The sequence below is a fragment of the Acyrthosiphon pisum genome, chromosome A3 (genome assembly GCF_005508785.2).
Source record: "Acyrthosiphon pisum isolate AL4f chromosome A3, pea_aphid_22Mar2018_4r6ur, whole genome shotgun sequence".
Lineage (NCBI taxonomy): Eukaryota > Metazoa > Arthropoda > Insecta > Hemiptera > Aphididae > Acyrthosiphon > Acyrthosiphon pisum.
The window spans coordinates 39,240,217-39,267,861 of NC_042496.1; the positions used below are offsets into that span (position 1 = coordinate 39,240,217).

Below are 27,645 nucleotides of genomic sequence, written 5' to 3' on the forward strand. Positions count from 1 at the left end.
ATTAGCCCCCCCCCCCCAAATCTCAAACGCTATTTGCGCCTATGTATAGCAGTGTATATCAAAATATTTCAACATTTTGGACTCTCAATTTCTAGGCGCGATACTGCGATAGTAGTAACTTGCGATAGTGTTGTTCCGTGATAGTAAGAACTATCGAAACGATATTTTAAGTATTTGGTTTCGATTAATCTACATTGTTATTTTGTTATCTCTGTGGCCTGCGTGCTAAAAAATTATAAATTATAATATCATAATAGGTAGGCACTCTTATCTTATAATTAAGTGTTATGATTTATAATAATAATCACAATCCGTAGAACAACATTCTGTTGTTTTTGTAATAAGAAATATTAAATAGTAATAACAAATAATATCAATATGGTAGAACGCAATATTATTCTACTTTCTTAATAATATTTTATAATATAATATTTTTTTTTTTTGTTAAAACAATATTTACTATTTTAGTTTTCTAATGGCAGTTGTAATAGTACCCTGGGCAGACTAAACTATACCTACACTGGTATATGATCAGTGGGCACTATAATTATTATTATTAATATTAAATGATTATTGTTTTAGAACATATTATTTGACCAGTTACATTATTAATTGTAATATGCATGAAACAATTAATATAAGAACATATAATTAATTTTAATATTGTAAACATCAATAAGCTTTATAATGCATTTGGTTTTTTCTTCTCGCGGATAGTCAGTAAGAATCCGAATGCATGGTAATCAGATTAAATATAATAGGTATGTACCTTTTGTTTCTCAATAATTTAAGTTTCTTTATTGATATTAGTGTTATACTTTTATTATACTTATTTGATAATTAATTAGTTGTTACATACTTAAACAATGGGTCTATTTGGTCCATGGGCTTAATAAATATTATGGTTATTGTTGTCAAGAAATTTCTAATCGTATTGCTTATTAAACGTGCACATAGATTAATACATTTAAATATTTACCTAGATTTTAAAGAGAATCAAATATGGACGATCAGGACCCTCTAGTATTTGGCGACACAGTTAACAACAGATTATTTGGGCTTCCAGAAGTATTAGATAAAAATGTTGATGATATAATTGTTAACGAATGCAACACTGTCCTAACAAAACCACCAGACCGGTAAAATATGATTTATGTGTAAAGAAAAATTCTAAAAACTTAAAAATGTTTATTGAATTCTTTAACTGTTTCTTAGTAGGTATATTTATATTTATAAAGTACTTAACTTCAGTTCATAATTATGAAAAAAAAAGTTTTAATGTGTACTAAGTAATTATTCAAATAATTACATATGACTTAAAAATATGTTAACTGTATTACGTTTTCTTTTTCAGGTACAATTTTGGATTTTTAATATTTTATGTACTTGGTACTTGTCTTCTACTTCCATGGTACTTTTTTATGACAGCAAATGATGTAAGTTTTATAATTTTTATCTTAAATAATTATAATATTAGATATCTGAAATTATATTAAAAATATATAATATAAACTATATACATTTTAATTTAAAATGTAATTATTGTTATATTTATTCAACTTTTATTAAAAAATTATACATTTGATATCCGTTTTGCATGTTCTTTACAATACGTCATGTATTGTTTAACTTCAGGATATAATAATGTTTTATCGTTTAATAGCAACTAGGGCAGATTAAATTGAAAATAAATTTTACCTTTGCTTATTCATTTTATGATTGTATGAATTTGGGTTATACATTTATAGTAACTTATCCAATGTATATACCTAATCGCATTTATATGTTTTGTTTTAATCTCAAGTATTGGATGTATAAACTACGCAATTTGCCAAATGACACCCAAGTTATTTTTCTTGTACCGAATGAGGACCATAGTCATTCAAGACTTCAAGCCAACTTCACTTCTTTTCTTACCATTGCCGCATCAGTTCCTAGTTCACTAACCTTATTACTAAATACATATTTAGCTAAAAAGTAAGAAATAAAATAATATAATAACATTCACTATGAATAGTTTAATATCTTAAAAGCTAAAAAAAGTTTAATATTTCTAGGATGTCAATTCATTTTCGAATGATCAGTTCGTTGATGTTAATGCTTGTTTTGTTCACAATTACAACAATTTTAGTTAATTTGGATTCCGATTCATGGCAAATATTGTTCTTTATAATAACATTAGGAACAGTCATTTTTTTAAACAGTGAGTTCAGTTAACATAGCTATTATTACTTATGTTGAAGTAAAATATTTAATAAAACTCATGTCTTTTTTAGTTGGAAGTTCTATAATGCAAGGAGCTGTGTTCAATTTAGTCACCTTTTTTGATAGTAGCTACATGACAGCAACTGTATGTGGTCAAGCATTGGGAGGCATTGTCGCTGCATTAGCTCAAATATTGGCTTTGTGGTGGGGTGCATCGTCTGTCCACAGTGCCTTCGTTTATTTCTTATTTGCCGATATATTCATCTTGCTCTCTCTAGTTTTATACGCTATTTTAGTCAAAACAGTTAGTACATTTTAAAATACCATGATTTAATTTCAAAATAATTATTTTTTAAAGCTTAAAAATATTAACATTTAATCATGTCTTGTATGCAACCTACTAAGTTCTAGTCTAGTCTATAGGTATATAGACTAGGCTATCAATCCAATCATGGTTATAGGTTGTGTTTTTCAAGTTATTTCACGCTTTAACGCATGTGTCATTAAATAAAATTTTTAAAATAATAGTAAAAATATTTCATTTATAACCTTACTAGACCTGTAATCTCACTTAATGAGGTTTTTAAATTGTAAATGTTATTTTTTTATCATAAAATATGAAATTAGAGTAATCAAAAGAAGTAACAAGACCCATTGTCATATTTTGTAGGCAAATAAGGCAATTAAAAAAATGATCTACAATTCTTTATTTTATTTTGCATTAACTATTAAAAAAAAATTCATTCTTTTAGACTATTTATAAGTATTATGTTCAAGACGTACCTGCAAGCGCCTGGATTAGGCGTTCATCTTCTACACAATATGCTTTACTCGGCAATGAACAAACTCCTATTGTTGATACATATGTGGTTTTAAAAAAGGTATGTAATTGTTTGTTTTTAAACTTCTAAAATTCTAAACCATGAAAACTCAACAATACTTTAATTTATAACTGTTGAAATAAGTATGGGATATCTAGTATCATATTAATATTAACTACCTAATTATTATAATATAAGTTGAACATTTATTATATTTTATAATTTTTACTAGGATTATTTATATGATGTAAAATTTTGATATTTATTTTTCATTTTAATAGATATGGAAATTGGGTTTGAGCACCTGTTACAATTTTTTAGTCACTATGTCTGTTTACCCAGCAGTTACTGTACTGATAACTTCAGTGAATGAAGAACACACTGTCTGGACAGGTAAACATTTTAAACCTTAATTTGTCTTTTATAAATATAAGTAACTATATTAATATTGATGTTTATATATTTAGATACATATTTTTTGCCAGTGATAGCTTATTTACTTTTCAGTATGTGTGATTTCTTAGGGAGAGTAATGTCAAACCTCATACAACTGGTAATTACTAATTTATATAACCAAATATGTTTATATTTTGAATAAGATTGAACTATAATTATATTAATTATTGTAATATTACAGCCAGTCAATAGTATTTGGCCAGCCACAGTATTATCTGCTTTGAGAACTATTTTTATTCCATTGATGATGTTCTGTAACGCAAAGCCTCGGCATTATTTACCTGTCTTAATAAACAATGATCAGTTATATGCTGTTATTATTTCTATCTTTGGTTTTACCAATGGTATAGTTTCTAACATCACAATGGCTTCTATCCCCTAGTAAGTATAGGTTACTATTAACTATTGTTATATGCTGTAAATCAGTGGTCTTTAACCGGTGGGTTGCGATATCTTATTTTTAAAATAAAAAATAAGTTTAATACGTGAAATAAATAAAAATGCAGTTTATATAATCTATATTCTATAATATAATGGATATCAAATCACAGTATATTCAGTTTATTCAGTTATAATAGGTATTACTATACAATATAGGCACTAAGCAATTTTAGCTTTGTTTTTGTTTTTCTACAAAGCTTACGTGGGTCGCGAAAAATGTAAGCCTAAAAAAGTTGGTCGCGAGTCCAAAAAGGTTGAAAACCACTGCTGTAAATGATCAATGTATTTGATGTTGATATTAAATAATTTTTTTTTTTGCTAATAGCTTTGTTGACAAGCATGAACTGGAAATGGCGAGTTCATTGATGATTACATTCCTTGGTATTGGCATTTCTACTGGATCATTGATAAGTTTTGGCATGGTTAATTTACTATAAAATGTATAAGCATACCAATATGATATATTACAAATTATGCAAATCGTTATAACTATAAGTTCTTTATTTTATTTGTTTGTTCATTTTACATTTTAATTAATTAAATCATCATGTTATCTACTTATAAGTTTAACAGCTATATTGTATTTATAATTTTATATATTTTTAGTTTTATACATTTTTCATTGAACAAAACAGTTGTTAAAATGATTTTCTGCTATGATATGACTACTATGCTTTCTCATTCTTCTTACTGAGTAAGAATAACTTGTGACGGTTATAATATTTTTTAATTGTATTCTCATGTATATAGTATATACATTTTTAAGGATTTCTGTGAAATCATATAATATAATGTAATACAATTTTATATCATTATTAAATTTCATACCAAGAGTAAAGTTTATTTATTTATTCACCAAATAAATAATTTGTTTTAGTTTAAAGTTTAAAGAGCCTAGAATAATCTTGAATAAAATACTTTTTATAATTTTGATGAGTATTTTAGCTATACAACTATTTTCCTAATTGTTATTATTTATTCAAATCACCTACATAATACATATTATATTCTAATGTCACATTTTTATACTATTTTAAAATAATAATAGTTTGATAGATATACATTTTTATAGTCAATAGTAAGTACTACATTGATTATAGTTATGATATATTTATCTTTATAGCTTTATATTTTATATATAGTAAAATATGTGCTTGCAGCTTGTCGTTTTTTAAAATTATATAATTGAGAGGATGTCAAGGCCACATAACATGTATTAACTCTGTCTTGTAAATGTACAACATTGTAAGTTACCATCCAGCAAAACCAATTTTGTGTTGTTAGTTTTAATATTAAAGTGACATGTGAATTGACCCACTATTTAACTTAAGGGGAAAAATATTACTTGTGTTTTCTAATTGTCTGTTTTTCTTAGGTATTTCAATTTTAAGTGAGCCATAAATATGTAAAATATTACAATATAAAAGTCCTCACTTCAAAATTAAAACGTGTTAAATGTCTGTAACTTTGCTAACATTAAAACAAAGATACTATTCTGAATTTTATAAGTTAGATAGGTAATAGGTAATTTAACTCTAGTCTCTAATATTGGTTCTGCTGATGGCACTGAATTCAATTTTACTATGTTATACGCTAATAAGATGAAGATAATATATTATGCAAGTGTGAAGTCCTCTTAATCATTATTCTTCGTTTGAACTTAAAATGTCTATAAAAAAAAATCATGTTTATATATTTTATAGATAATTTTGTTCCAGCAGTATAAACTACTCTTAAATATTTATAATTAACTATGGAACATCAATTAGTATTCTTGAATACCAATAAGCACCTTTTTTTTACATTTTTACTTTGAATTTTGCATTTCATGTATGACAAGTTTGATGTAGTCGCTCCTTATGCCTGGGACTTCAATCGAGTCAAAATCAAGGTCTTATGGACATCTAGGTTGAGGGCTTGCCACTCAAACTCTTAGGGGTGGACAAAGTTCAACTTGGGGGGTGAGAGTTGGGTAAGTGTAGGCTGATCTAGTAAAATCATAAGTTTTTTTTTTCGGGGCGGACTATAGGAATTCTAGGGGGGTTAAGCCCCCCCCCCTATTTGCGCCTAAGATCGTATAACCACTGAATATCCACTGGCCAGATTAATTGTAAAAACAATTTACAAAAGTAACCGAGTTACATAACTTGGTTACATGTAACTACGATATACCCAACCCTAGTGGTAGGTAGGTTACACAATTGTTTGTATTTCATATTATATTATTATTTTATATTTAAACAAAACTCATAAGTCATAACTTACATGACTAGATGGATTACATTATATTGTTGTATGATGTATGAATGTACGCTTCAATGATTGTATATTATTATGTTTTGTATGAGAGTATTGTCACAGAACCTGCAGTGGCGCCGAAACCATCAGTCAAGGGTGGGTAGGTCGCAGGTGGTGCATGGTCGTTCCTTGGTGGATGTCTGAGTCTCTAAAGAGTCGATTTTTTTATGCCATTGTTTTTAATCTTTAAATTATATTATTTAATTATTTAATTTTCAACAAAAAAATCAATAAAAAAAAGTATCCCGCAGAGCAGAAAAAACCATAGAATATTTTAATTTAAAATTTACTAAAAATATTGTTTTAAACACATTATTTTTATTAATGTTTAATAAGATGTGTTTTAAACGTTTAACACAAAATCAATGTTTTAAACATAAAGACTCTGCTGAAAAGTACTAACTAGATTAATTTTCCTATCTGTAAAGACTAAAGATATTGAAAGATTGAAGGATTTTTTCTACTATAAATTGTCGTATATTGCAGACAGTTGTCACTCGTCAATATAATTTTATTTTATATGTCTATATGTATAGTAGAACTTCCATATAACGGCCACCGAAGGGACTGTAAATAAAGACCGCTATTTAGAGGTGCCCGTCCTACAGAGGTAGAATAACACTAGGTTACACTCGACAGGACCAAAAAAATTGACTGTTACTTAGAGGTGACCATCTTATAGAGGTGACCGTTAATGGAAGTTTTACTGTATATGTAGGTAATGTAGGTGGGAATTGTTTTTAGAAACTAATATATTAAGACAATCAGGACAATGAACAGGGGCGGCTCCAGGGGGAGGGCGGCCCCCTCCCAATACTGTATTTCTAAAAAATATGTATATTGTTAAAAACAAAATGACAAAAAAAACATATTAACAATATCAACAATATAATATAGCTTAGCCCCACCCCCAACCATGTCTCTGGAGCCACCCCTGCCAATGAAGCAAGATGTGCTGAGGTGACATATAATTTATAAAGTCGAGTAATTCGGCGGAAACGTAGGTACGAGCTTAGTGTTTTTTACTAACTCACGGTTCGTAGACATTTTTGGTGTGTGCCTTGGTACCTCAACTTTTAATATTTTTAACTTTGTTTTGTACGACAATATTGTGTAAATTTTGGGTATACCTACCAGTAGCTCTTTGGTTGTTAATTTTATTCATTTATTATTTAAGGCCAAATGTGCAATAGAATAATATATGCCTGGTAGGCACTTAACACAAAATTCCTGTGTAGAGTTCCCCAAATATTAAAAAATAGGGGTTTTTTTTCAAACAACCTGCGAGTCATCGGCTTAAGTCAGACAGGGGCTAATGCCCACCTATATACATATAATAACCCCCCCCCCCAACAAAAACAAAATTACACCATTGCTATAACCTATCAATAAAGGTACTAATGTAGGTACCTACTATATAGTTTTATAAATGTTTATAAATGTATTAGTACTATGTTGTACGAGGAGTATGACTATGATATATGATGAGTGGTAAAATTATGAACTATTAATAAGTACCTGTATCTACCTACCGCACCTGTGCATCACTTACATCATTTAAATGGAAGATTAATTATAGGTAGGTACCTACTTGATACTTCTGATTTGGAAAAAAAACCTAAGTTCAAGTACCCTATGGTATATTAGTGACTAGTGTTCAAGGTACCTACCTATACCTAATCTATATTATTATCTTAATATATTATACATATATCCATTATAGTATATTGGGTACCTAGGTGCCTTATTATACCTATATTAGTATACTACCTATACATTGATCCATTGTAACCTACTGTACGGCAGAGCGACATCCACTTGACCGCTTTTTTTAAGTTTGTTGTGTACATATTATTATTTGATAATTAAAAACTCAAACATTTCAAATCGTCTTATACATATGGTATATTTATTTAATGAAGAGTAATTTGGTGGTGTGGGGGGCGTTGCCCCCCGCAGTGTTCTGTTTTCTAAAAATTATCTGGACGCTCCCCATGACAAATTCCTAAATACGCCACTGAGGCAACGAGTTCCTTTTTTTAAAGTAGGTAACAGAAAGAAACAGAAAAACAATATGTTGATGTGGATTACATTTAGCTGAGTAGTCCTGTGTTGTGTAGAAACACCAGGGTCCTTGAGAGAGTGCTCTGCTCGGGATTGAGTATTTCAGAGAAATAGTTGTTCCGGAAGTATGTGGCTATGTATTGTAAATATTAAATTCTAGACTAGGTACCTATTATACCTATCGAAGTTTTGAATGCACTATTCCTAATGAAAATATAAGTTAGTTGGCCGATATTGCAGCAATGATTATATATATATATATATGTTAGCATGTTACAGTAAAAGTACGAATACCGGTTAAACTTAGGATTTACCGGTAACTCCTAGGTTTCGCCGACGACTATCTACTGTTGGTAAAACCTAGGATACACAACATCGTTTGGTCAAACCCCGAATGATTTTTGTAGTTCGGACTTTTACAAACGAAATTTGGTAAATCTTAGGATAAACAATCAGTGTTAGTAAAAGTCCAAAAATTTTTACCAAAGTTATTAATTATTTTTATTATTCAAGTATATTAGGTAGGTACTAGACCGTACTACATCAATGACTAATCGTCGTCTCAGAATGAAAAGGTTCTAACGTAATTTTTGTAATTGTTCAGGAGAACGTTTTTAAGTTAGCCCGTACCTATCATTCACGTATGAATTAGAACCTTTTCATTCTCTGTATCTCATTGAATAATCAACGGATCGATACGATTTTAGGATTGAATTATACAACAAAAAATATTCAATAATAATATGCAAAAAAACCATTTTTCAAAAAAATTGATTTAGAACCTTTTCATTCTGAGACGACGTAATATATTAAATACACACATTTATATTATTGTTACTATTATCCTAGGTTTAACCGGTATTCGTACTTTTACCGTAACATATTTATATATTATATATGTATAATATCAGACTTCTTACTACCTTAAAAATTGGTACCTATCTGGCTATCTCATATTCTCGTGGCTATATATATTATTATTGTAACTAAATTCGTATTACCAAGTTTGAAAATATTTATTCAAATAATACTGTATTTTACAACATATTTACATGATAGATAATAAGACGTAATAACTACGATAGCTATACGGTGCCAGGTACCATGTTTTAAATATTTTACCAGTTCACCTGCTATAATATAGGTACCTATCAATACAGGTAACAGGTATATCGTATAATATTAGTAAACAGGATTGTGTAGTAAGTAGTCTGGAGAAGGTCAGACGATGACCTATATATATATATATATATACACACAATAGACCTGTATATATATACCTGCTGGCTGTCTATACAGTTGTATGTATAGTCGTGTTTTGTTGTAAGCCTATATACAATAATTTACGATTCAGTTGCTTTCCTCGTTTATGACCATCGGACAACGACGTGACATCACGAGGGTTATGCCTATTGCCTAGTATAGATATAGTCACCCAATACTCGGTGTAGCACTCAGGAGGAGGGGTAAGGCCCCAAATTTCTTTATTCGTGAACATTATTATAACAAATTTGTACGGTTTTTATGTAACAATATTAATTAATACCAATGTCAAATTATTATAAAACGTGACGGTAGTATTACCAGCTATAACCCCTGCCAGGCGCCAAGGCTCCAACCGAAAAACATTTCTGTTATCCGCTACTGTACTTATTTTATTTACCTATTATATATTTATAAATCAATATTATATACATTATAATTTGTAATATACTTACCGAGGATTGGGGGATTTGATTGACGCAAGACATTCATTGTTTCGAAAACTGTTATAACGTCATTAAATATTTTAGAAAATAATTAGGTAGGTACCCATATTTTACTATTTTTTATCAGTATTATTTACCTAATAGTTGGTTTTTATTTTTTCGAATTGAGTACAGAAATACAAATATTTAATAGGTATCTATTCTGAAGCATAATAATTTTGCATTTTATTAAATTAATTTATCTGATGTTTTTCAGAAATTTTGTTTTGAAATTACGGTTTTTTTTTTTTTTTTTAATCAAATATTGAATTCTTACGAGTAAGAAAGAGCCCATTTTAAATGTCTTGTTAAGTCCAGATAATCGAGGACATCAATAAAAATAGGACAAATCCCATTAAAAGATCACGGCCGGTTACCCCAAGGAGCTGACTAACTAATAACTATACCAGCTATGCACGCCATATTCGCAGTATTATTAATTTACCATTTGAAGTTGCATCTGTATTATAACATAACTAGGTAGTTGGTAGCAGGTACCGAGGCGTTGGGTGTTATTAAATATTTTACTGCGGCTGTACCCGGCCAGGCCGACCGAAAATTTCAAGAACAGCCTAGAGCAGTAGTATAGCCTATAGGTAAGTAAGTAGGTTTATACTATAGGTACCTATTGGCTATTACTTTAATGGTTTAATGACCGGAACTATTTTTTATGAAACAAATCGGCTAGTGGCTACACCCCACAACGCATGATATAACTAAGTTAGTTATAATATCATGCTACCATGGTTACTGTCCCTGAGTAAAAAGTACCCAAGTTCTGAAGTGCGAGAACCGGAGTACCAATAAGTAACAACGTACCAACATATTATTTAATTAATATTAAATTTTATATTAATTCCTACCAAGTAGTCGTGACTATTAATAGTCAATATGTAGTTACTGTGACTCCATGTAGACATAAGTAGTAATAAGTTATGAACAAGCTACTTGTTTTATAGTTCTTCCAGTGACATTGCGAGCTGGTGGCAGTAGAATCAGCTGTTCGGTCGGTCTGTTATCAAAATGTACCAACGTTTTCATCCGAGATAACAAACTGGCGTTGGCCGGGCTGGCTAATGTGTTTAGTGGCGACTAGAATTATTACAGAAAATGAAATAGTTGCAGCTGGAGGTAGCATGGTTGTAGTTGTTGCTTGATTCGTCGGAATTTTATTTATTTATTATTTAGCAATTTAGCAATTATTTTTTCTAATTTTTATTTCATTTTTATTCAGCAACAATTATTTCAAAAATATAATAGTACAATTATTATCGGTACACTTTTTGTATCTGTTTTATAATACAATTTTTACACATTAAATTATATAAATAATAAATTATCGTCATAAACATAATGGACGGAAAAAACAAATTTGTGAGTCCATTTTACCGACCATGGATGACAACGTATGGAGCTGCTGCACCTGCGGGTGGATCCAACAAGGGCTTGAAGGGCATCGTTGCTGGTGAGATGTTACTTAAACATTGCTGCTAATATTATATTTAATAGCTGTAGGCATTTAAAATATATACCCAAATAATATATTATAAATTATAATATATTACTTACCCACTTGTTTATAAAGTTTACAATTTACTACAGTTTAAATTTTTTTTTATTTATTTGCCATCTTTCAATAGTTATATATTTTATGCTCCGAGCTTGAGAAATTATCATTTACTTATGTTAACTTAAAAATTAAAATATCTAGTTGAAGTGCTTCAGAAACACATAATATTTATTCTGAAAATATAAAATATTACCAAGTAGCTATCACAATTCATAATCATACACAACTCCATAAGTGCCAAATTTAGGTTAGATACAGGCATGGTATAAGATTAATAATATAGAATGAAAGTTAAACTCATTATTTTGTGTTATTCTACTATTTATAAAAAACTAAAATTTTCATTTATTCTAGTTTATACTTTTAAATATTCGAAGATAGTGTAAACCATTTAAAAGTATTTCTATAATTTTAATATTTTAACACTGTGTGTAATTCTGTTTTTTTTTTCTTTAAAAGAAATTCTTAAGTAACAAAACCCTTCACTCTGACCTGAGAATAAATTACGTAAACCAAGTCACTAAAACTGTTTACCAAAAACTCCACAAAAAATTTAGCTCCCATAGTAACCCCAACATTAGTTATCTTGCTTCACAATACATCCCTGACAACCCCCCACGAAGACTCAAATGTAAATGGGTTAGAGACCTCCTCCATTAATTAATAAAATACCCAAGTAGGTAGCTCTATTGGGAGCCCTCCTACATTGTGCCATTTTTCATGTTATGTAATCCTCTTCATCATTATTACTTGTTGTGCTTAATTGTATAGTTGTATATTTTCTTATTAAATAAAAAAAAAAAAGAAAGAAATTCTGAGTATTTTATTAATTAATTAACTTATTAATCCTAATGCCTTAGATTTCGTTTAAATATATTATATTGAGATACCTTTTAGAATGCCAGAGGTACATTTAAATTGTGCGTTTCTTGCATAGATATTGGTTATTTTATTATTATAGTAAAATTCTTTCCATATTTCATGACTTTATTAAAGTTAGCAAAAATAGTGAAACCTATATAGATAATATATTCATTATGATACTTATTACATATTCAGCATTTTAACTATTTTGGCTAACTTTAATAAACCTAACCTTATACCTACACCCACAACAAAACCATAAAATGATTGGCTATAAAACTAATCAATAAAATAATATTAGTTCCTAGGTATTAATTAGTTATAGCTATTAATAGATATAAATTATAATACAATTTCAATAATTTCCATTACATAATTTATTTGTACCTATTTGATTATTTTTAATTAGTAATCAATCCACTTGTTATAAAGGTATTATAAAACAATTAAAATTAAAATATAAATATTGTTATTTGAATTTTTTTTTGTAAATAATGTACTACCCATAGGAAATGTATTATTTGTAAAACCAAAACAGTAAATTTTGAAACTAATTTCAGAACATATTACTGACTATATGTCATTTAACGACATTTAAACATTACCTACTTATATCTGTAAATTATGCATGATTATTGTATTACTTACATTTCATTATAGGTTAGGTTACTATTACCTGCTAATCTAAAGCTTATATCCACTGCTTTGGATTTACATACATTTTATTACATTCACTGGGACGGGTGTCGAGTCTTAGAAACAGAGATAACATATTGTGTTGATTCGACTGTGACATGTGACATGCCCTCAATCATCAAACTATTGTATAATACCTATACATTTTATGGAAAATAAATATTAGTTGTTTTCTGTTATTTTTTGAAGTTCATCTTTAGCTTAAAAAGTTGTAAAATTATATATATTTTTTTTATATTATTGGATACATATGTATTATATTTGTATTTTTTTGAATTTGTGTGCTTTCTTGATACCATTTTTTTTAAGAACTAATAGCGTTATATATATCGTATTGTTAACTGTATAGATATAGAATATAGATAATGCTTTGAACATTTATAATATAGTTACTAGATAAGCATCATATTATAGTAATAACTATAAAGTCCTTACAAAGGTCATTGAGAGCAATGGGAGCATATACTTTTTGACCTTGAATTCTACTTCACACATTTCATTACCTAACTCATTCTTAGTTGGTATTGACTTTGTAATTAAGTACCTACCTGATTTATGTAGGTAATATTCAATTCCTAATTATGTTATAATACAAATTTAAAACAAATTTAGCATAAAAATCAATATAACCAAATACATATTATATAGTATACTAATGGCAACCTATATAACCAAAACAAAAAAACATAAAAAAGCAATTCAAAGTTATAAAGACATTTTTAATTTAAACATTTTTTTTAACTACCTTTTACTAATATTACTATATCAAAATATATCTGCCGAGTATCAAAATAATTACACTAAACAGTATAATATACACATTTGTAAATAGTATTTATTACAATAAAGTTCACAACTTATTCTTCTTGAGCCTAACCTTGACATCTTTTAAGATTAATTTGTGGATTAGTTTCTGCTATAAAAGAAAAATAATTACAATAAATTTTGTATTTATTTATAGATAAAATAATTTTTGTCTTTATAAATATAAAATGTATGAGTTCAATATTTTTAAAAACAATTTTGCAATAAAAATAAAAATATGGTTTGATTGTTTAATTATTTTTTTAATTTTCAATAATATTGAATACCTATATTTATTAGTTAACCTAAAATGTTTAATTTAATTTCAACCATAGTTAAGTAATATTATATTCATAAAGTTAGTAATTTATAATTTAAAAATAAATTTAGATTTAGATTTACTACTCGTTTTTGTTTCTGAGAATTTTGTTGCAAGTTTCTACTAAATTTAGTTTAAATAATTCTCGCACATCATAAAAATAATCCACACATCTTTTTTTCAGAAAATATATTTTCAATTATTAAAAATATTCAGATAAATTTGACTTGATTATATATAAATTTATAAATTTAAAAAATATAACCAATTTATCTCTAGTTTATAGTTTTTTTTAGGCATTTATAAGCACAATTATTCAATTATTTGTGCATTTATATTAACACAATTATTTGTTAGGTGATGTATAACTGTATAAGTGTTATAATCAAATATAAAACATACTTTTAAATAATCAATTTATAAAGTGCTATTATTTAACTAGATTTCAAATTTATTTTAAATCATAATATTTGAATGTAGGTATATTTAAATTAAATTATTTGTTTTATAGGTGGAATTACTGGAGGTATAGAAATATGTATTACTTATCCAACTGAATATGTAAAAACACAAATTCAACTCGACGAAAAAGCTGGTGCTAGAAAATATAATGGTATAATGGATTGTGTTAAAAAGACTGTGAAAAGCCATGGTGTATTTGGTCTATATCGTGGACTTAGTGTGTTACTTTATGGATCCATTCCAAAATCAGCTGTTAGGTAAATTTAAAAAAAAAAATCATTTAAACTAAATTATTAATACAATGTATTTTAATAAAATAATTCTATGAATAGGTTTGGTGCATTTGAAGCTCTTAGTACTCAAATGACAGGAGGCAATGGAGAATTAACAGCTACTCAAAGAGTCTTGTGTGGTCTTGGCGCTGGCGTGTCTGAAGCCATACTCGCAGTCACCCCAATGGAAACCGTGAAAGTGAAGTTTATCAATGACCAACGACTAGAAAAACCAAGGTTCAAAGGTTTTTTCCACGGGACCAGTATTATCATCAAAGAACAAGGTTACTAACAAAACAAAATTATATGAAACTATTATTATTATGTATTTAGTTAATATGAATAATAATAATAATAATACTATACTCAATATGAGTTATTCCATTTTTATAGTATTGTCTTATATCAATTTATAAAAAGTTGTAGTGCACTTTGCACTTTCATTTGTCACAATTGATATTCTACATAAATTGTCCCACACATTCAAATTAATGAAGGGTTTCATTTTTAGCTGTTCAAAGAACAACAAGCTGGACAGTTTTTTAGGAGCAACTGAATTTGTATGATGGTCGTTACTCGTTAATATGTGTGAAATGTTATTTATAGACCTTAGAAATGTAGGTCGAAACAAACAAAATTATTATTATTAGGTTTAAAAACAATTGGTAAACTATGTCGAGGTAAAATTTAAAAACCAAAATATAACTTTAATTTATTAATTGTTTTGATCATAAAAATAATATAAAATGTCTTATAATAAGTTTATTTTACTTTCATATATTCATACAATTTTTGATATTTATAAAATTACATAGGTTTAAGATTCTAAAAAAAATTCTGTTAAAAGCTTTCTTTTTTTTCAGCTGTATTGTTGTGGGAATAGCTAACTTTGAAATGTAAATTGTTATTGTTATTTGTTGGTACTTACTTGTTTTATTCCTTGTTACTAAAAACCCATAGTCGAATAAGTGAATCATATATTTTATCATTAGGTACATAAAAGGGGTGGGTCATGGTAGAAGATTTCACATTTAATTATTTAATCTATGCGTTTAAATTTAAATATTTAAATATTTTTAATTGTTAAGCACATCAAAACTTTTACGTTGTTATTAAATGTAATGACTATTTTGTCAGACCATTGTATTATCTACTACTTATGGTTTAGAAGTTATTGCATTTATACATTTTTATTTTTTTTTTGGTTCATTATATTTATTGCTTTATAACCCATAGTTGGTATGATATGAAGTTATAAGTAAAATAACATCTAGGGCGTCTTGTATGTCTATATGATACAAAACACAAAAACCTTAAATGTTAACTTTAAAAAAGTACTGATTTTATATCATAATTATCTGTTGTCTGTAAAACTTATATATCCATTTATTAAAAGCTTGTATAGTTGTTGTAATATATATTTTTGTTTTAAAAATAATTCTAATTTATAGTTGGACTTTTGATACTTATTAGTTATTAGTTAGTTATTAATTATTACGTGCCCCAATAAAACTGTTCAGCTTCTTATTTTTGTTATATTATGCATTAAGATTTAATATCAAATATATTTTTTTGTTTCACATGTTTAGAGCATATTTTTGCTTTATTAAGCATGGTATTAGAGTTAAGTTTTGAACTTTACTGTTAGTAATTGGCATCTGTAATGTTCCCAAAATGTAAATTTAAAACTTGTTTAAAAAAATTAATTTTTTGTTTTATTTTATAGGTATTAGTGGTGTTTATCAAGGATTGATGCCAACTATATTGAAACAAGGTACTAACCAAGCAATTCGATTTTATGTAATGGGTGCATTAAAAAATCTCTACAAGGGCGATGATCCTAACAAACCAGTACCTAAACTATTAGTTGGAGTTTTTGGTATGGCAGCAGGTGCCGCTAGTGTTTACGGTAATACACCATTAGATGTTGTTAAGACACGCATGCAAGGACTAGAAGCCCATAAGTACAAGAGCACAGTTGACTGCATGTTTCAAATATGGAAAAAAGAAGGACCCACAGCGTAAGAATTAATTTAATTATGATCAAAACAATTGTGTTCTATTCATATCTCAACTTAATTTATATACTTGCATTTATATTTAAAAAACAAAAAAAAAACATAATAATAATTTTCCATTTATAAGCAATTTCATATTTTTGTTTAGGTTTTACAAAGGAACTGTGCCACGGCTTAGCAGAGTGTGTTTGGATGTTGGTATAACATTCATGATTTATGATTCATTTATGGATCTTTTCAAAAAAGTATGGCCTTGATTTACATATTAAAAATTATCAACATCTATATAAAAATATTAGTAAGAGGAAAAAGTAAACTGTCTAATTATTTCTTCTGGATGATCACAGTTTACTGCACATATTATTCACTTAATTATCGATATATTGATCAATATTCTGTCAACTATACTATTTAAATGATTTTTTACTACTCAAATTTTAAAATTAGAATTAATAATTCAAATTATTTAAATATTGTTATTTTTATAATAAATCATCTAGTAGAAAGTAAATTATTTTTATTGGACATTTTTACATTCCAAAACGAATAAAACGCACACATTTTTTATAATAATTATTAATATTGTTTTTATGTTTTTTTTTTTTTAGTTAAAAAATTATTGATTCGTTATTTTAGTTTGTCAATAAAGTATAAACATTTAATATGTTTGTGTTTTATATTATATAATATATTTATTTTGCGGTATAGTTTTTTCTATGTGTTCACAAAATTTAAATTGTTGGGGTTCGTTTATTTGTCTGTTAGTTACTTAAGGTTTGATGTTTTTACTTTTATTTTATGGGAGATGTAAATTAACAATCGATTAATCAAGATTAATATTTGCCATTTTATTAAGGTTGACGACAATAAGTAGAAATGTATTGTATTTTTACCTTTATTACTATCAAGAATAAGATCTAACTATATATTTTTATATACTCAAAACTATGAAAAACTATTTAATCTAGTCTAAAAATATAATTTTATAGATTTAAATTCTGAATGTTACATAATATTATAAATATTATAATACTTCATACACATTTTGCCATAATTGTTTAAATTTATAGACTACTGTATATTGATTATTGTTAAAAATTTTTGTTTAAATTATATTTTTGTCATGTTTTGTAAGACTTTAATATGTTTAAATATAACTTAATACAGAGTGTATCACAGATATTTGAAAATTTCATATTGAAACGTTTGTAAACATATCATATCTTTGTGATACATTTTATGTAACAACAAAACATTTTTAATTGAAGAATTAAAAGATTTCAATAGTATGATTGATAAATATACCTACATTTATTTGAATTTTTTGTACTGTCATACATCTTTTTAACAAATTTTTACAATTTATGTATAATTTGTTTTTCCTAACTCCTCAAATAAAAATCAAGTATATTTATGCATTTATAAAACAATTTAGGTTCTTAATTTTGTTTTAATTATACATTTTTTTTTCAGAATAATTTTGTTTTGTTAGAGTTAGGAAATATACTAATATTTTATGTATGTACACCTAAATCTAAAATCTAATGTATAGATACAATATTTTACAAAATATGAGTGAAATTATTAAAACAATTAAATTATAAATTATATTTAGTTGTTATTATTTATTTTATAGTAAAACCTTTTAAGACATTTAAATTATTACAATATCATTATTGCTGTAATATGTACTGTAATTGATGAGATGTAGTTTTGTGTAGTCAAACATATTGTTATTAATATTATATTGCAACTAGAATATGTGTAAAAATATCATTAGCTTTTTGAAAGGTTTAAGGTTATGGCATAGATACCTAAAGGTATGAATTGAAAATTAAAAAAAAAGCAAACTAAAAGACTGCAATCACCTCGCCACCTCGGCGTCACTTGAATTCTTGATAAATGGCATTTTTTGTACTTACATGTTTTTATAATATAATTTCAAAACTAAATTTTATCTGCTAACTTTTGATCAAGTTTCAACTGTAGGTAACGTACTAAGTTAATGATTTAATATTCCGTGGAAATTATGTAATTAATAGAAGTTACCATAATATAATTAATAGGTAGGAAGTTGAAACTATACTCGGCTGCTTCACCGTGTGATTAGGTTAGGTACCTTTGACCCTATATCATATTATGTATCTATTAAACCCCAAATAAAAATGTTTTCATATATGTAGTAAAATATAAACGTGAAAATGAGAATCTTTGATGCCAATGATCTCGGAAACTACTCATCCGATAATAGGAGTTTAAGTGGTACAAAATGGCAAGGGGTACTGTGGTCTGTGACTCATATTTTATTTTTAGTATTCTATATTACCATGCAATGTTTTAACAATATTCATTAATTTGTCAAACCAACAATTTTTTTCTTGAAATATTAATTGCTTTTGTAAATAGGTAGGTACCTAGCAAGAATATCCATTTTATACCTAATCATGTAACCCAAATATATTAAATTTAATCAAATAGGTACCTACAAATATAGTTAGGCACATAAATTGTATTTTTCTTTCTTCTTAGGACGTAATTTCACAAAAATGGTCAAGCTTTTTTACTAAGTGAAAGTGTTTTTATCGAGAATAATTTAAAAAAAATTTCTCATGGTCATAACAAGCTGAAAAAATACAAAATATTTCAATGAATGGTATTCATTGAAAATGCTAATATATATATATTTAGTTAACATTTAATCACTTTAACCGCTGTCTGAAAGTCATGAGGTTTTTTTTAAAATTATAGAGTATATCGCAGATAAGGGTTTAAGCCTATTTCTGATTTTATAAGTTAATCAACAAACTCATTCAATTTTAAAACAATAGGCAAATGCCAAATACGCACATGACACCAGGCACACGTGATTCGGCTTTTCAAATGACATCGTTCGGTGCAACAGAAATTAACACGGAATCACAGATCCATTAGCTTTACTAATTGTATGTTGTTTGCTCCAGGGAAAATTTTGAAAAAATGTAAGTATGCATTTATGCCACTGATTAAAAAACGAAAAATATATTATAGTTTACTAAGAAATATTAGGAAATCGATAGGAACTTTGAATAATACTTAAAAAAATATTTATATTTAGTCTGCTTCGATTATGTTGGAAATTAGCTTTTGATAAAAAAAAAATTTTGTTTGAGATATGTATTATAATTTATGGCGATACGTGATACGTCTGTAGTCTACATACCTACACGTGGGAAACAAAGGGTTTTTCACGAAGAAACAATAAACGCCGTTGGATAACATTTTACGGTCTCCTTATACCACCGCCCAGTTGCAATAATCAATCGAGAATCGTGCCATGGCATTCGCGTGTTGGGCTAGATCGGCTCTGAGGAGTAAGGACATATAGTCTTACCATAGCCCATGATAGGACGGTATATGCGTTTTACAGTTGAGTGACGCGAACAATATAACGAGACGGTTTTTTTTACGATCGATCGACGAGAAAAAAAATAAGCAAAATAAAAAATCACTAATTAAACATCCGCGCGAATCAAACGATCCTATATACCGTATACGTATATATATATATATATTATAAAAAATAATAAGATAAATTATATATAGGCATATCTTGGCCGATTATAATATTATTATATGGGACAGATTATTGCGGAGACTACGAACAATCGCGTTGTGTGACGCGATCGGCGGACTTGGCGTTTAGATAGAGAGGTAGGTATACGCCCGCCCGTTTGTATGAATTAAATTTACAATTGTTCAGAAAAACAAAAAACCTCGACCTTTTGCTGCGATGCAGTCACTACTACGCGAAACCTACGCAGACGACCTAAACCAACAATACGGTCACGTGACCGCATCATGATGTTATATCTATAGGAAACTATAGGAACCCTCTCTGCGTAATAATTAATATCACAAATCGACATTTTGTTTGTATACGCGGGTTACCTATACAGAATACATAATATTACATCGTACCATACAGGGTGCTGCAATCTTACAAAACGGCTGCCACTTGACATACGGTGTGTTTGACTGTTCGTAAATCGTAATGTTTAATAATATTGTCGCAGAAAGAAAACTTGAAATAATGTGCACTGGTCCACTGGCGACTGAGCCGCTTAGTGTGGTAAAATTTGAATTGTGTAAGTATTAAGTAAGTAAGTCGTAATCAGTTGTTAATATTTTATTTATTTCAATTCACATGTTTTACTTAATACTTGTCATTTTAAATTGCTCGATACTGTTATATATTCTGTGTCAATTAATATCAACGATGTACAAGTTATAGGACGCTACTCTCCTATGTATCTATTTGGAAGTTATAAGTTAGATTATCAGAATGCATACACCTATTTCAACGGGAGTATAAAGTACAAGGTCTATCAAGTAGTTAGCTCTAATGTTTTTTTTTTCACTGAACCGGCAATTATACCTGAAAGTACAAACTGTAAATCAGCGATCTGATAACAGACAAATAAACCCTGCAGTACGCATATAATGTAATTTATTAGCCAGTAGGCACTTTTATTAGTAATAATTATAGGATTCAGTAGGTAGATAAGTGAAAAATTTGAAGTTCTATTTGATTCGGACGTGTACATATTGCAATATCCAAATGAAAACCAGATGGATATAAACATTTTGGACATTAGCATGTAAATGAAAAATTTCGATAGTTCAATTCTGATGTCAAAATTATTGGTACCTACCTGTATGCAATTATTTAAAATATATTATATACCTCCATCCTGCATAATAATATTAAAACCTAATATACATATAAAAGTTGCATCATATGTCGGCATTCATGTGTATACGTATAATAACAACTAGACTAAAAATGTCAACGAGCAAACAAGTCGAACAACTTATCAGGATATTATAAAGTTATAGTATCGTCGATCATATTGTACACCCACATATTATTATGTATATTATACTATTTTTGTCTATATAATAAGACTCATAATTACATAATAACAACTGAATTATTATATTGCAATGCACGATTTCGATATGACTCTCCCTTTTTTCGTCCCGTCTATAATTGGGTAGGTAATAAAAACTTTACGATCACCCGGAGTTTTAGATAGGCAGTTTAGCTACACCACTGCAGTGGGTCCATTTTTCCGGAATCTTGTAATACCGATTTCAGCAAATGTAATTTAACATTTAAAAATCTCATTATTAAGGTTGGGTTTGCGGTGGGTGTGCTAATTAGTAATATTGAACCCCCCTGGGGTTGAAGTTTCTCTTGCATACCTTCCTCCAAACTGCTAATGTCGTGCTAATGGATATTATGCATACTGCATACATTTAATTATATGCACTTACGATTTAACCTAAAAATAATAATATTTCAAACTAAAGAGATAGACTCTCAGTGTAGTTAATTATTTTTAGGGATAAATGTAGGTAAATACTAAATGTTCACACGATTTCGGCCAGTCACTTACATCCACGATATATTGTATTTTGGAGTAGATATTATGATGATAAAGCCTGCAGCACAATATGTAACACAATATGACGTATTATAATATAATATAGAGTCTATATTATTATAGACTAATACGGTTTTTGCACACCGGTGGCATGTTCAATAAACAATCGTCTAATTATACGCGAGTGCTGCTTAATATAATAATATATACTGCTGTAGTAGGTACCCATATACCTTTTACCACGCCGTGACAACGCTGTACCTACCTATATTAATGAAGTCTTATAGAAGTTACAACTTACGGTTTACATCATATAAATTATGATATATATATATATAATATTACATTGTACCTATACATAATAATTATTATTATATATACACATGGTGATTTGAATGTATGCATAATTTAAGCATACAAATAGGGCGCGAGCATGTTTAAAAAATCACCCTATATATATATACATATACAGGGTTAGGTATATATATATATGAGTATAAACACTATGTATGTGATATATACCGTACACGTGTATAGTTTAAATACATAAACATGTGTGTGTGTGTGTGTGTGTGTGTAGTTTACCGCGTATACGGTTACGATACGAATATGCAATATTTACGGAACTGAACAATACGGAACTAATTTTCAAACGGAATCGCTAATGTTTAGGTATGTATAACGGGCGTACGGATTGGTGTCCGTGGTGATTTTCGCACGTACTGTGCTAGCTCCCGGGACGTTGTGTTAAACATTAATACGTTTACGACGACGTTCCTTTTATATAAATACAAATCATTTATGTAACTACAAACGAGACGTCCGAATGCAGTAGCGGCGGCGGCGGCGGTGAATGCATATTGAATAGATAATAACTGCAGCGAGCGTTCCATTTCAAATCGTAAATTTTTAAGGGGCATTTCGCTCGGAAAAAAACAAATCTAAAACGATAAACACCCACATCATTTTCGACGACGACTTTGGTCGTATTTATAATATATTATACTTCACCTATATCAACGTGCTAACTAGTATATAATGCCTCAATTCCGGTGGCGGAAATTACGATCGCAGAGCCACAATATATTTTACGTACCAGGATTATCACTAAGTCTTATTAAACATATCATCGGTACATTATGATATTATTTTATTTTATAATAACAATAACAATTTTAATTATCAGTGTGGGATTTTATAATGCAATACCCTGATTCTTAGTTTACATTAATTTATTATTATTTTTATTACAGATTATTGTTAAGGCATCTTTCAGCACGAATTGTTTATTGCAGTAATGTCATTCCTTTTAGGTATATAATATTATAAATCAATAATCATAAAAATAGAGGTGAACTATAGCATATTGATTTACAAAATATTCTTGGGCACGGAGAAATTGTTTTCCTTTTTGAATGCGTTTGGCTGTAGGCGCACTTTTTTGATGGTATTTTAATCCCTCAAGAATAACAAACTTTTTTCGACACAATTTGCATACCTATATCTATTTCATTAAATAATAAACTGTATACCTACAATTCTAGTTCAATTTCAACTCTATAGTTGTAAATATTTACATTACCGTCTTGAGAACTATAGCAACAGGTTTTTTCTTTTTTATATTTACAATATAATTGTATTTAAGTGTTCGGTATTGCTGGTTTTGCCATAGGTATTACATATGTATACAATATACTCTATGTGCCAATGTTTGCTTATTTCGACTAATCAATTTGGTGCAATGTTGTCGGAAATTTGTCTATACGACCATAATATATAATACACACACACACACACACACACATATATATATATTATATAACACCGGCGTGGTGCCTTCCGGATCCGGACGACTAATAACCGAACCGCGAGTTCCGTTTTGGGTATATATTATACACGACCGCGATGACACGCGCGCGCGCGTAAGTACTTATATCGTTACACATCGCAAATATTTAGTGTTTTTCAATACATATTATATTAATATATTACAGTATAGTACTATAATAGTATTACACAAAGTTTCTTCTTAGTTTTTGATTTGTTTCGTATTATCGCAACAGTGTTTAATGCTTATGTCTCTGTATAGGTAGTAAATTATTGTGCCATAGAATTTATATTTTTCGTCATAATATAATATGCACGTGCTTCAAATATGTAAGTATAATATTGTAGGTTGCATAATATTATATCCGTACACAATTGATATAGTCTGTGAAAAAAATTCCTCAAAGGTTCACCAGTAGGAAATCGAGTGGTTTTTGTACCACATCGCGGATCGATGTCTCGAGTGTTATAAAAAGTGGCAGCCCGTGCCTTTCTCCTTCCGATTTCAAGCACGACGTGTTTTTTGTTATAAATTCACATTTACAGCCGTAGTTAATTTTCCGAAAGGAATTGAAAAATTTAATTTTTCTCATATTATAACATTACATGGATTTATTTGTCACAACGAAGGTATATTCTGTTATATACATTTAGAATGTTATAATGGAAAATATTGCGTCGCTCACGTATAATGAACATCTGAGCTCTGAAGTTTAAATTTGGATTAAATCGGACGTTCATATTATGTAAAATAACGATTCTCCATCAAACGATTTAATTTTTTTGTTGTAATTCAAAGAAACTAAAAGTTCCACTGATACTTCAATTATCACTTAAGTGTGACGTGTGTGGTGTTAGTGTGTCATTAATTTTTTTAAACACCTATTCCTATTTATCTGAACCATGGTTTGTTTATATTTTAGTTGATTTATGATCTACCTTTCTTATGATTTCATGTAACACCACAACTTTTGCCGTATCGACCTTTACAACTTTTTTGAATTTAATGATTTGATTTGATGGTTGAAATTTAGTACTTGGTTATCCTAGCTAGAATGTATAGTGTTCCCACATGTAATTTATAGATAATAATAGTATAATGTAATTGAAATTTTTTTATTTTATGGACTTTTCGTCTGGGATTTTGGTAATTTATTGCTGATAATGTTTATATTATGATATGTTATACAAAAAGTATTAAAGTGTCTTATCCATTGAATTAAATGGATGTTTAAAAAATCGAAAAATGAGGAATAGCAATAAATAATATTGTAAACAACATATATTTATAAATACTTTTTATAAATATATATTTTAGTATCACACCCAAATCGAATAGGTACTATATTGGCGTATTCCAAAATAAAAACCGTTTTAAATCGATTATGAATCGAATTATGTATCTAAATAAATGCTTTTAAATATTAAATTTTAAACTTGTATAGTTATGTGTAAAGTTGCTTTTGAATGGTTTCGTTTGTGATTTGACATTCGACTTAACAGTCGATTTTCTTGTCATCTCCCGAAGGATTTGCATCAGAGTCATGCTCTGCTTCGGCCTTCGCAAAAGCTATCTAGTGATTGGGTTTTACCATAAGTGTATGGTACAGTCGATACAGACGATAAACACATCGATGCATTAAAAAACCCATTTCTACAGTTAAACGATTGGATTTGGGTACACCACAACATCAAAAGTCATCGAAATCATTTTCAAACTGGAACATCATACATATTATGGCATATATCTCCATGTTTGCGTATCATCAGTAATCGTAGTTGAAGTTAAATATCTCAAAAAATAATTTTTTTACACGCATGTAAATTATTTAGTTATAATATTTTTGAAAGCATATTTATTTTGTAAAATGTAAGAAGTAAAAACAGTAACACAGTATATAGGTATACTTAACACACAACTACATTAGTTAAAAAAAAATAGGATTAAACGTAATGAAAATCACATTTATTTTTAGTGTTAAGTAAAAAAATAGCCTAATATAATGCCAAAGTTTGAAAATTGAAGAACAGTGCAATCGTAATTGTTATTTAAAATTATGGATATTCAATGACAATAATAATGTGTTTCGTTGATTTTCATAAAGGCATTGCTTAGATAAATATACGCATTAATTAATACATGTATTTAAAAATAATAGTTATGGATATAATACAGTTTTGTTATAACATTACAAAATTATTCACCGAGCATTCTCACACCCCCCCCCCCCACACCATTTTCTCTTTAATAATGAATTTATTCAAATTCTGATTTTTAGAATCTTTAAATATACTTTAAGTTCATATTTTAATTTAGATAGGATACCTATATTGCAATATACAGTCTTTAAATACAATAAAAATTCCAAAAATCAGATTTTGAATAACCGCATTATTGAAGAAAAAAGGGGGTGGCATGCATGGTGAATCATCCTGTATACACTTGTAGTAAAGATATTTAAATTGAATGGTATCATTTTACTTTACTAGTTTACTGTATATGTATAAAACCATTTAGAAATAATTTATCAAGCGGAAACTTGCTCGTTATTTACGATTCCGAAAAACTTCAGTCACAAATGGAACATTAATCTATAGATTTTCATTCATTTTCATGTTAGAAACGACTATATTTTCCTCGATAAATGACCGTTGTTGATTTATGCGCCAACGATTATTCCATCTCTGACCATTTTTACCTTATATTTAAAATGTTTGCTCAATAAATTCATCGTTATACAAATCACAAATGCCGTTAAATTCTTAGTATTCAAATTTTAACCAAAATTATTTAAAAGCAAATATAAGGATAATTATTTTATAGAAATTAAATGGTATACCTAATATAATACGTTAATAATAAGTAATAACTTAAAATCAATTAATATACCTAGGTAAATTACATTTAACATAACATGCAGATAGCATACTATTATATATATTATAGCCATTAAGTATAGCTGTATAATGATAGGTACTCACACGAGGATGAAAAGGTAAAAGTCGGGGTATTGGAAATATAAAAATAAAGGTTAAAATTGAATAGTCAGTTTAACTCCCCACGTTTCAATTTTTGTTTGTTTTCAATTTTCATATATTCATTTTAGATTCCATACAATCTATATAGCCATATAGGTAATATCTATTAAAATAGTTTTATGTAATCGTAGGTATAATACTTGAAAAATTTCGAGATCTACATTTTGATTGTATACCAGTCACCAGATAAAGCCAAGTTAAATATTAGGTTATGAGCAAAATGTTGTTCTTTGTTAGTTTTTGGCCAATGTCGTAGCAGATAGGTACACAATCTATAAAAATATAAAAATGAGAACAGTTAATTTATAGAATTGG

The 27,645-nt window shown here is 28.2% G+C and overlaps 2 protein-coding genes across 3 annotated transcripts; both read left to right on the forward strand.

Moving 5' to 3' along the window:
* The first annotated feature begins 280 nt into the window (after positions 1-280).
* Positions 281-4,851, forward strand: LOC100573667 (equilibrative nucleoside transporter 1). 2 transcript variants are annotated; one of them, XM_016807485.2, is made up of 12 exons: positions 340-523; positions 583-761; positions 984-1,139; positions 1,355-1,436; positions 1,805-1,977; positions 2,058-2,203; positions 2,277-2,509; positions 2,958-3,086; positions 3,308-3,419; positions 3,494-3,579; positions 3,664-3,863; positions 4,249-4,385. In XM_016807485.2, exons 3-12 carry the CDS (start codon positions 1,003-1,005, stop codon positions 4,358-4,360), a joined length of 1,410 nt encoding a protein of 469 aa, XP_016662974.1. In that variant the 5' UTR covers positions 340-523; positions 583-761; positions 984-1,002; the 3' UTR covers positions 4,361-4,385. The 2 variants fall into 2 exon arrangements, with proteins under 2 accessions (XP_029347110.1, XP_016662974.1); XM_029491250.1 differs by having other exon boundaries at positions 281-761; positions 4,249-4,851.
* A 6,238-nt stretch (positions 4,852-11,089) lies between these two features.
* On the forward strand, positions 11,090-18,358 carry LOC100166212 (tricarboxylate transport protein, mitochondrial). The gene is made up of 5 exons (XM_008188556.3): positions 11,090-11,498; positions 14,798-15,005; positions 15,081-15,304; positions 16,747-17,041; positions 17,187-18,358. The coding sequence occupies exons 1-5, from the start codon at positions 11,387-11,389 to the stop codon at positions 17,293-17,295; spliced, it is 948 nt and encodes a 315-aa protein (XP_008186778.1). The 5' UTR covers positions 11,090-11,386; the 3' UTR covers positions 17,296-18,358.
* Positions 18,359-27,645: the final 9,287 nt, after the last annotated feature.

What these genes read in the sequence shown, in the direction of transcription:
- LOC100573667 (XM_029491250.1), top strand. Translation starts at nt 1,003, where the DNA reads ATGGACGATCAGGACCCTCTAGTATTTGGCGACACAGTTAACAACAGA. An exon ending in CTAACAAAACCACCAGACCG is followed by an intron (nt 1,140 to 1,354) that starts GTAAAATATGAT and finishes TTTCTTTTTCAG; the next exon opens with GTACAATTTTGGATTTTTAA. An exon ending in TGTCAAACCTCATACAACTG is followed by an intron (nt 3,580 to 3,663) that starts GTAATTACTAAT and finishes GTAATATTACAG; the next exon opens with CCAGTCAATAGTATTTGGCC.
- LOC100166212 (XM_008188556.3), top strand. Translation starts at nt 11,387, where the DNA reads ATGGACGGAAAAAACAAATTTGTGAGTCCATTTTACCGACCATGGATG. An exon ending in TATTATCATCAAAGAACAAG is followed by an intron (nt 15,305 to 16,746) that starts GTTACTAACAAA and finishes TTTATTTTATAG; the next exon opens with GTATTAGTGGTGTTTATCAA. An exon ending in AAAAAAGAAGGACCCACAGC is followed by an intron (nt 17,042 to 17,186) that starts GTAAGAATTAAT and finishes ATTTTTGTTTAG; the next exon opens with GTTTTACAAAGGAACTGTGC.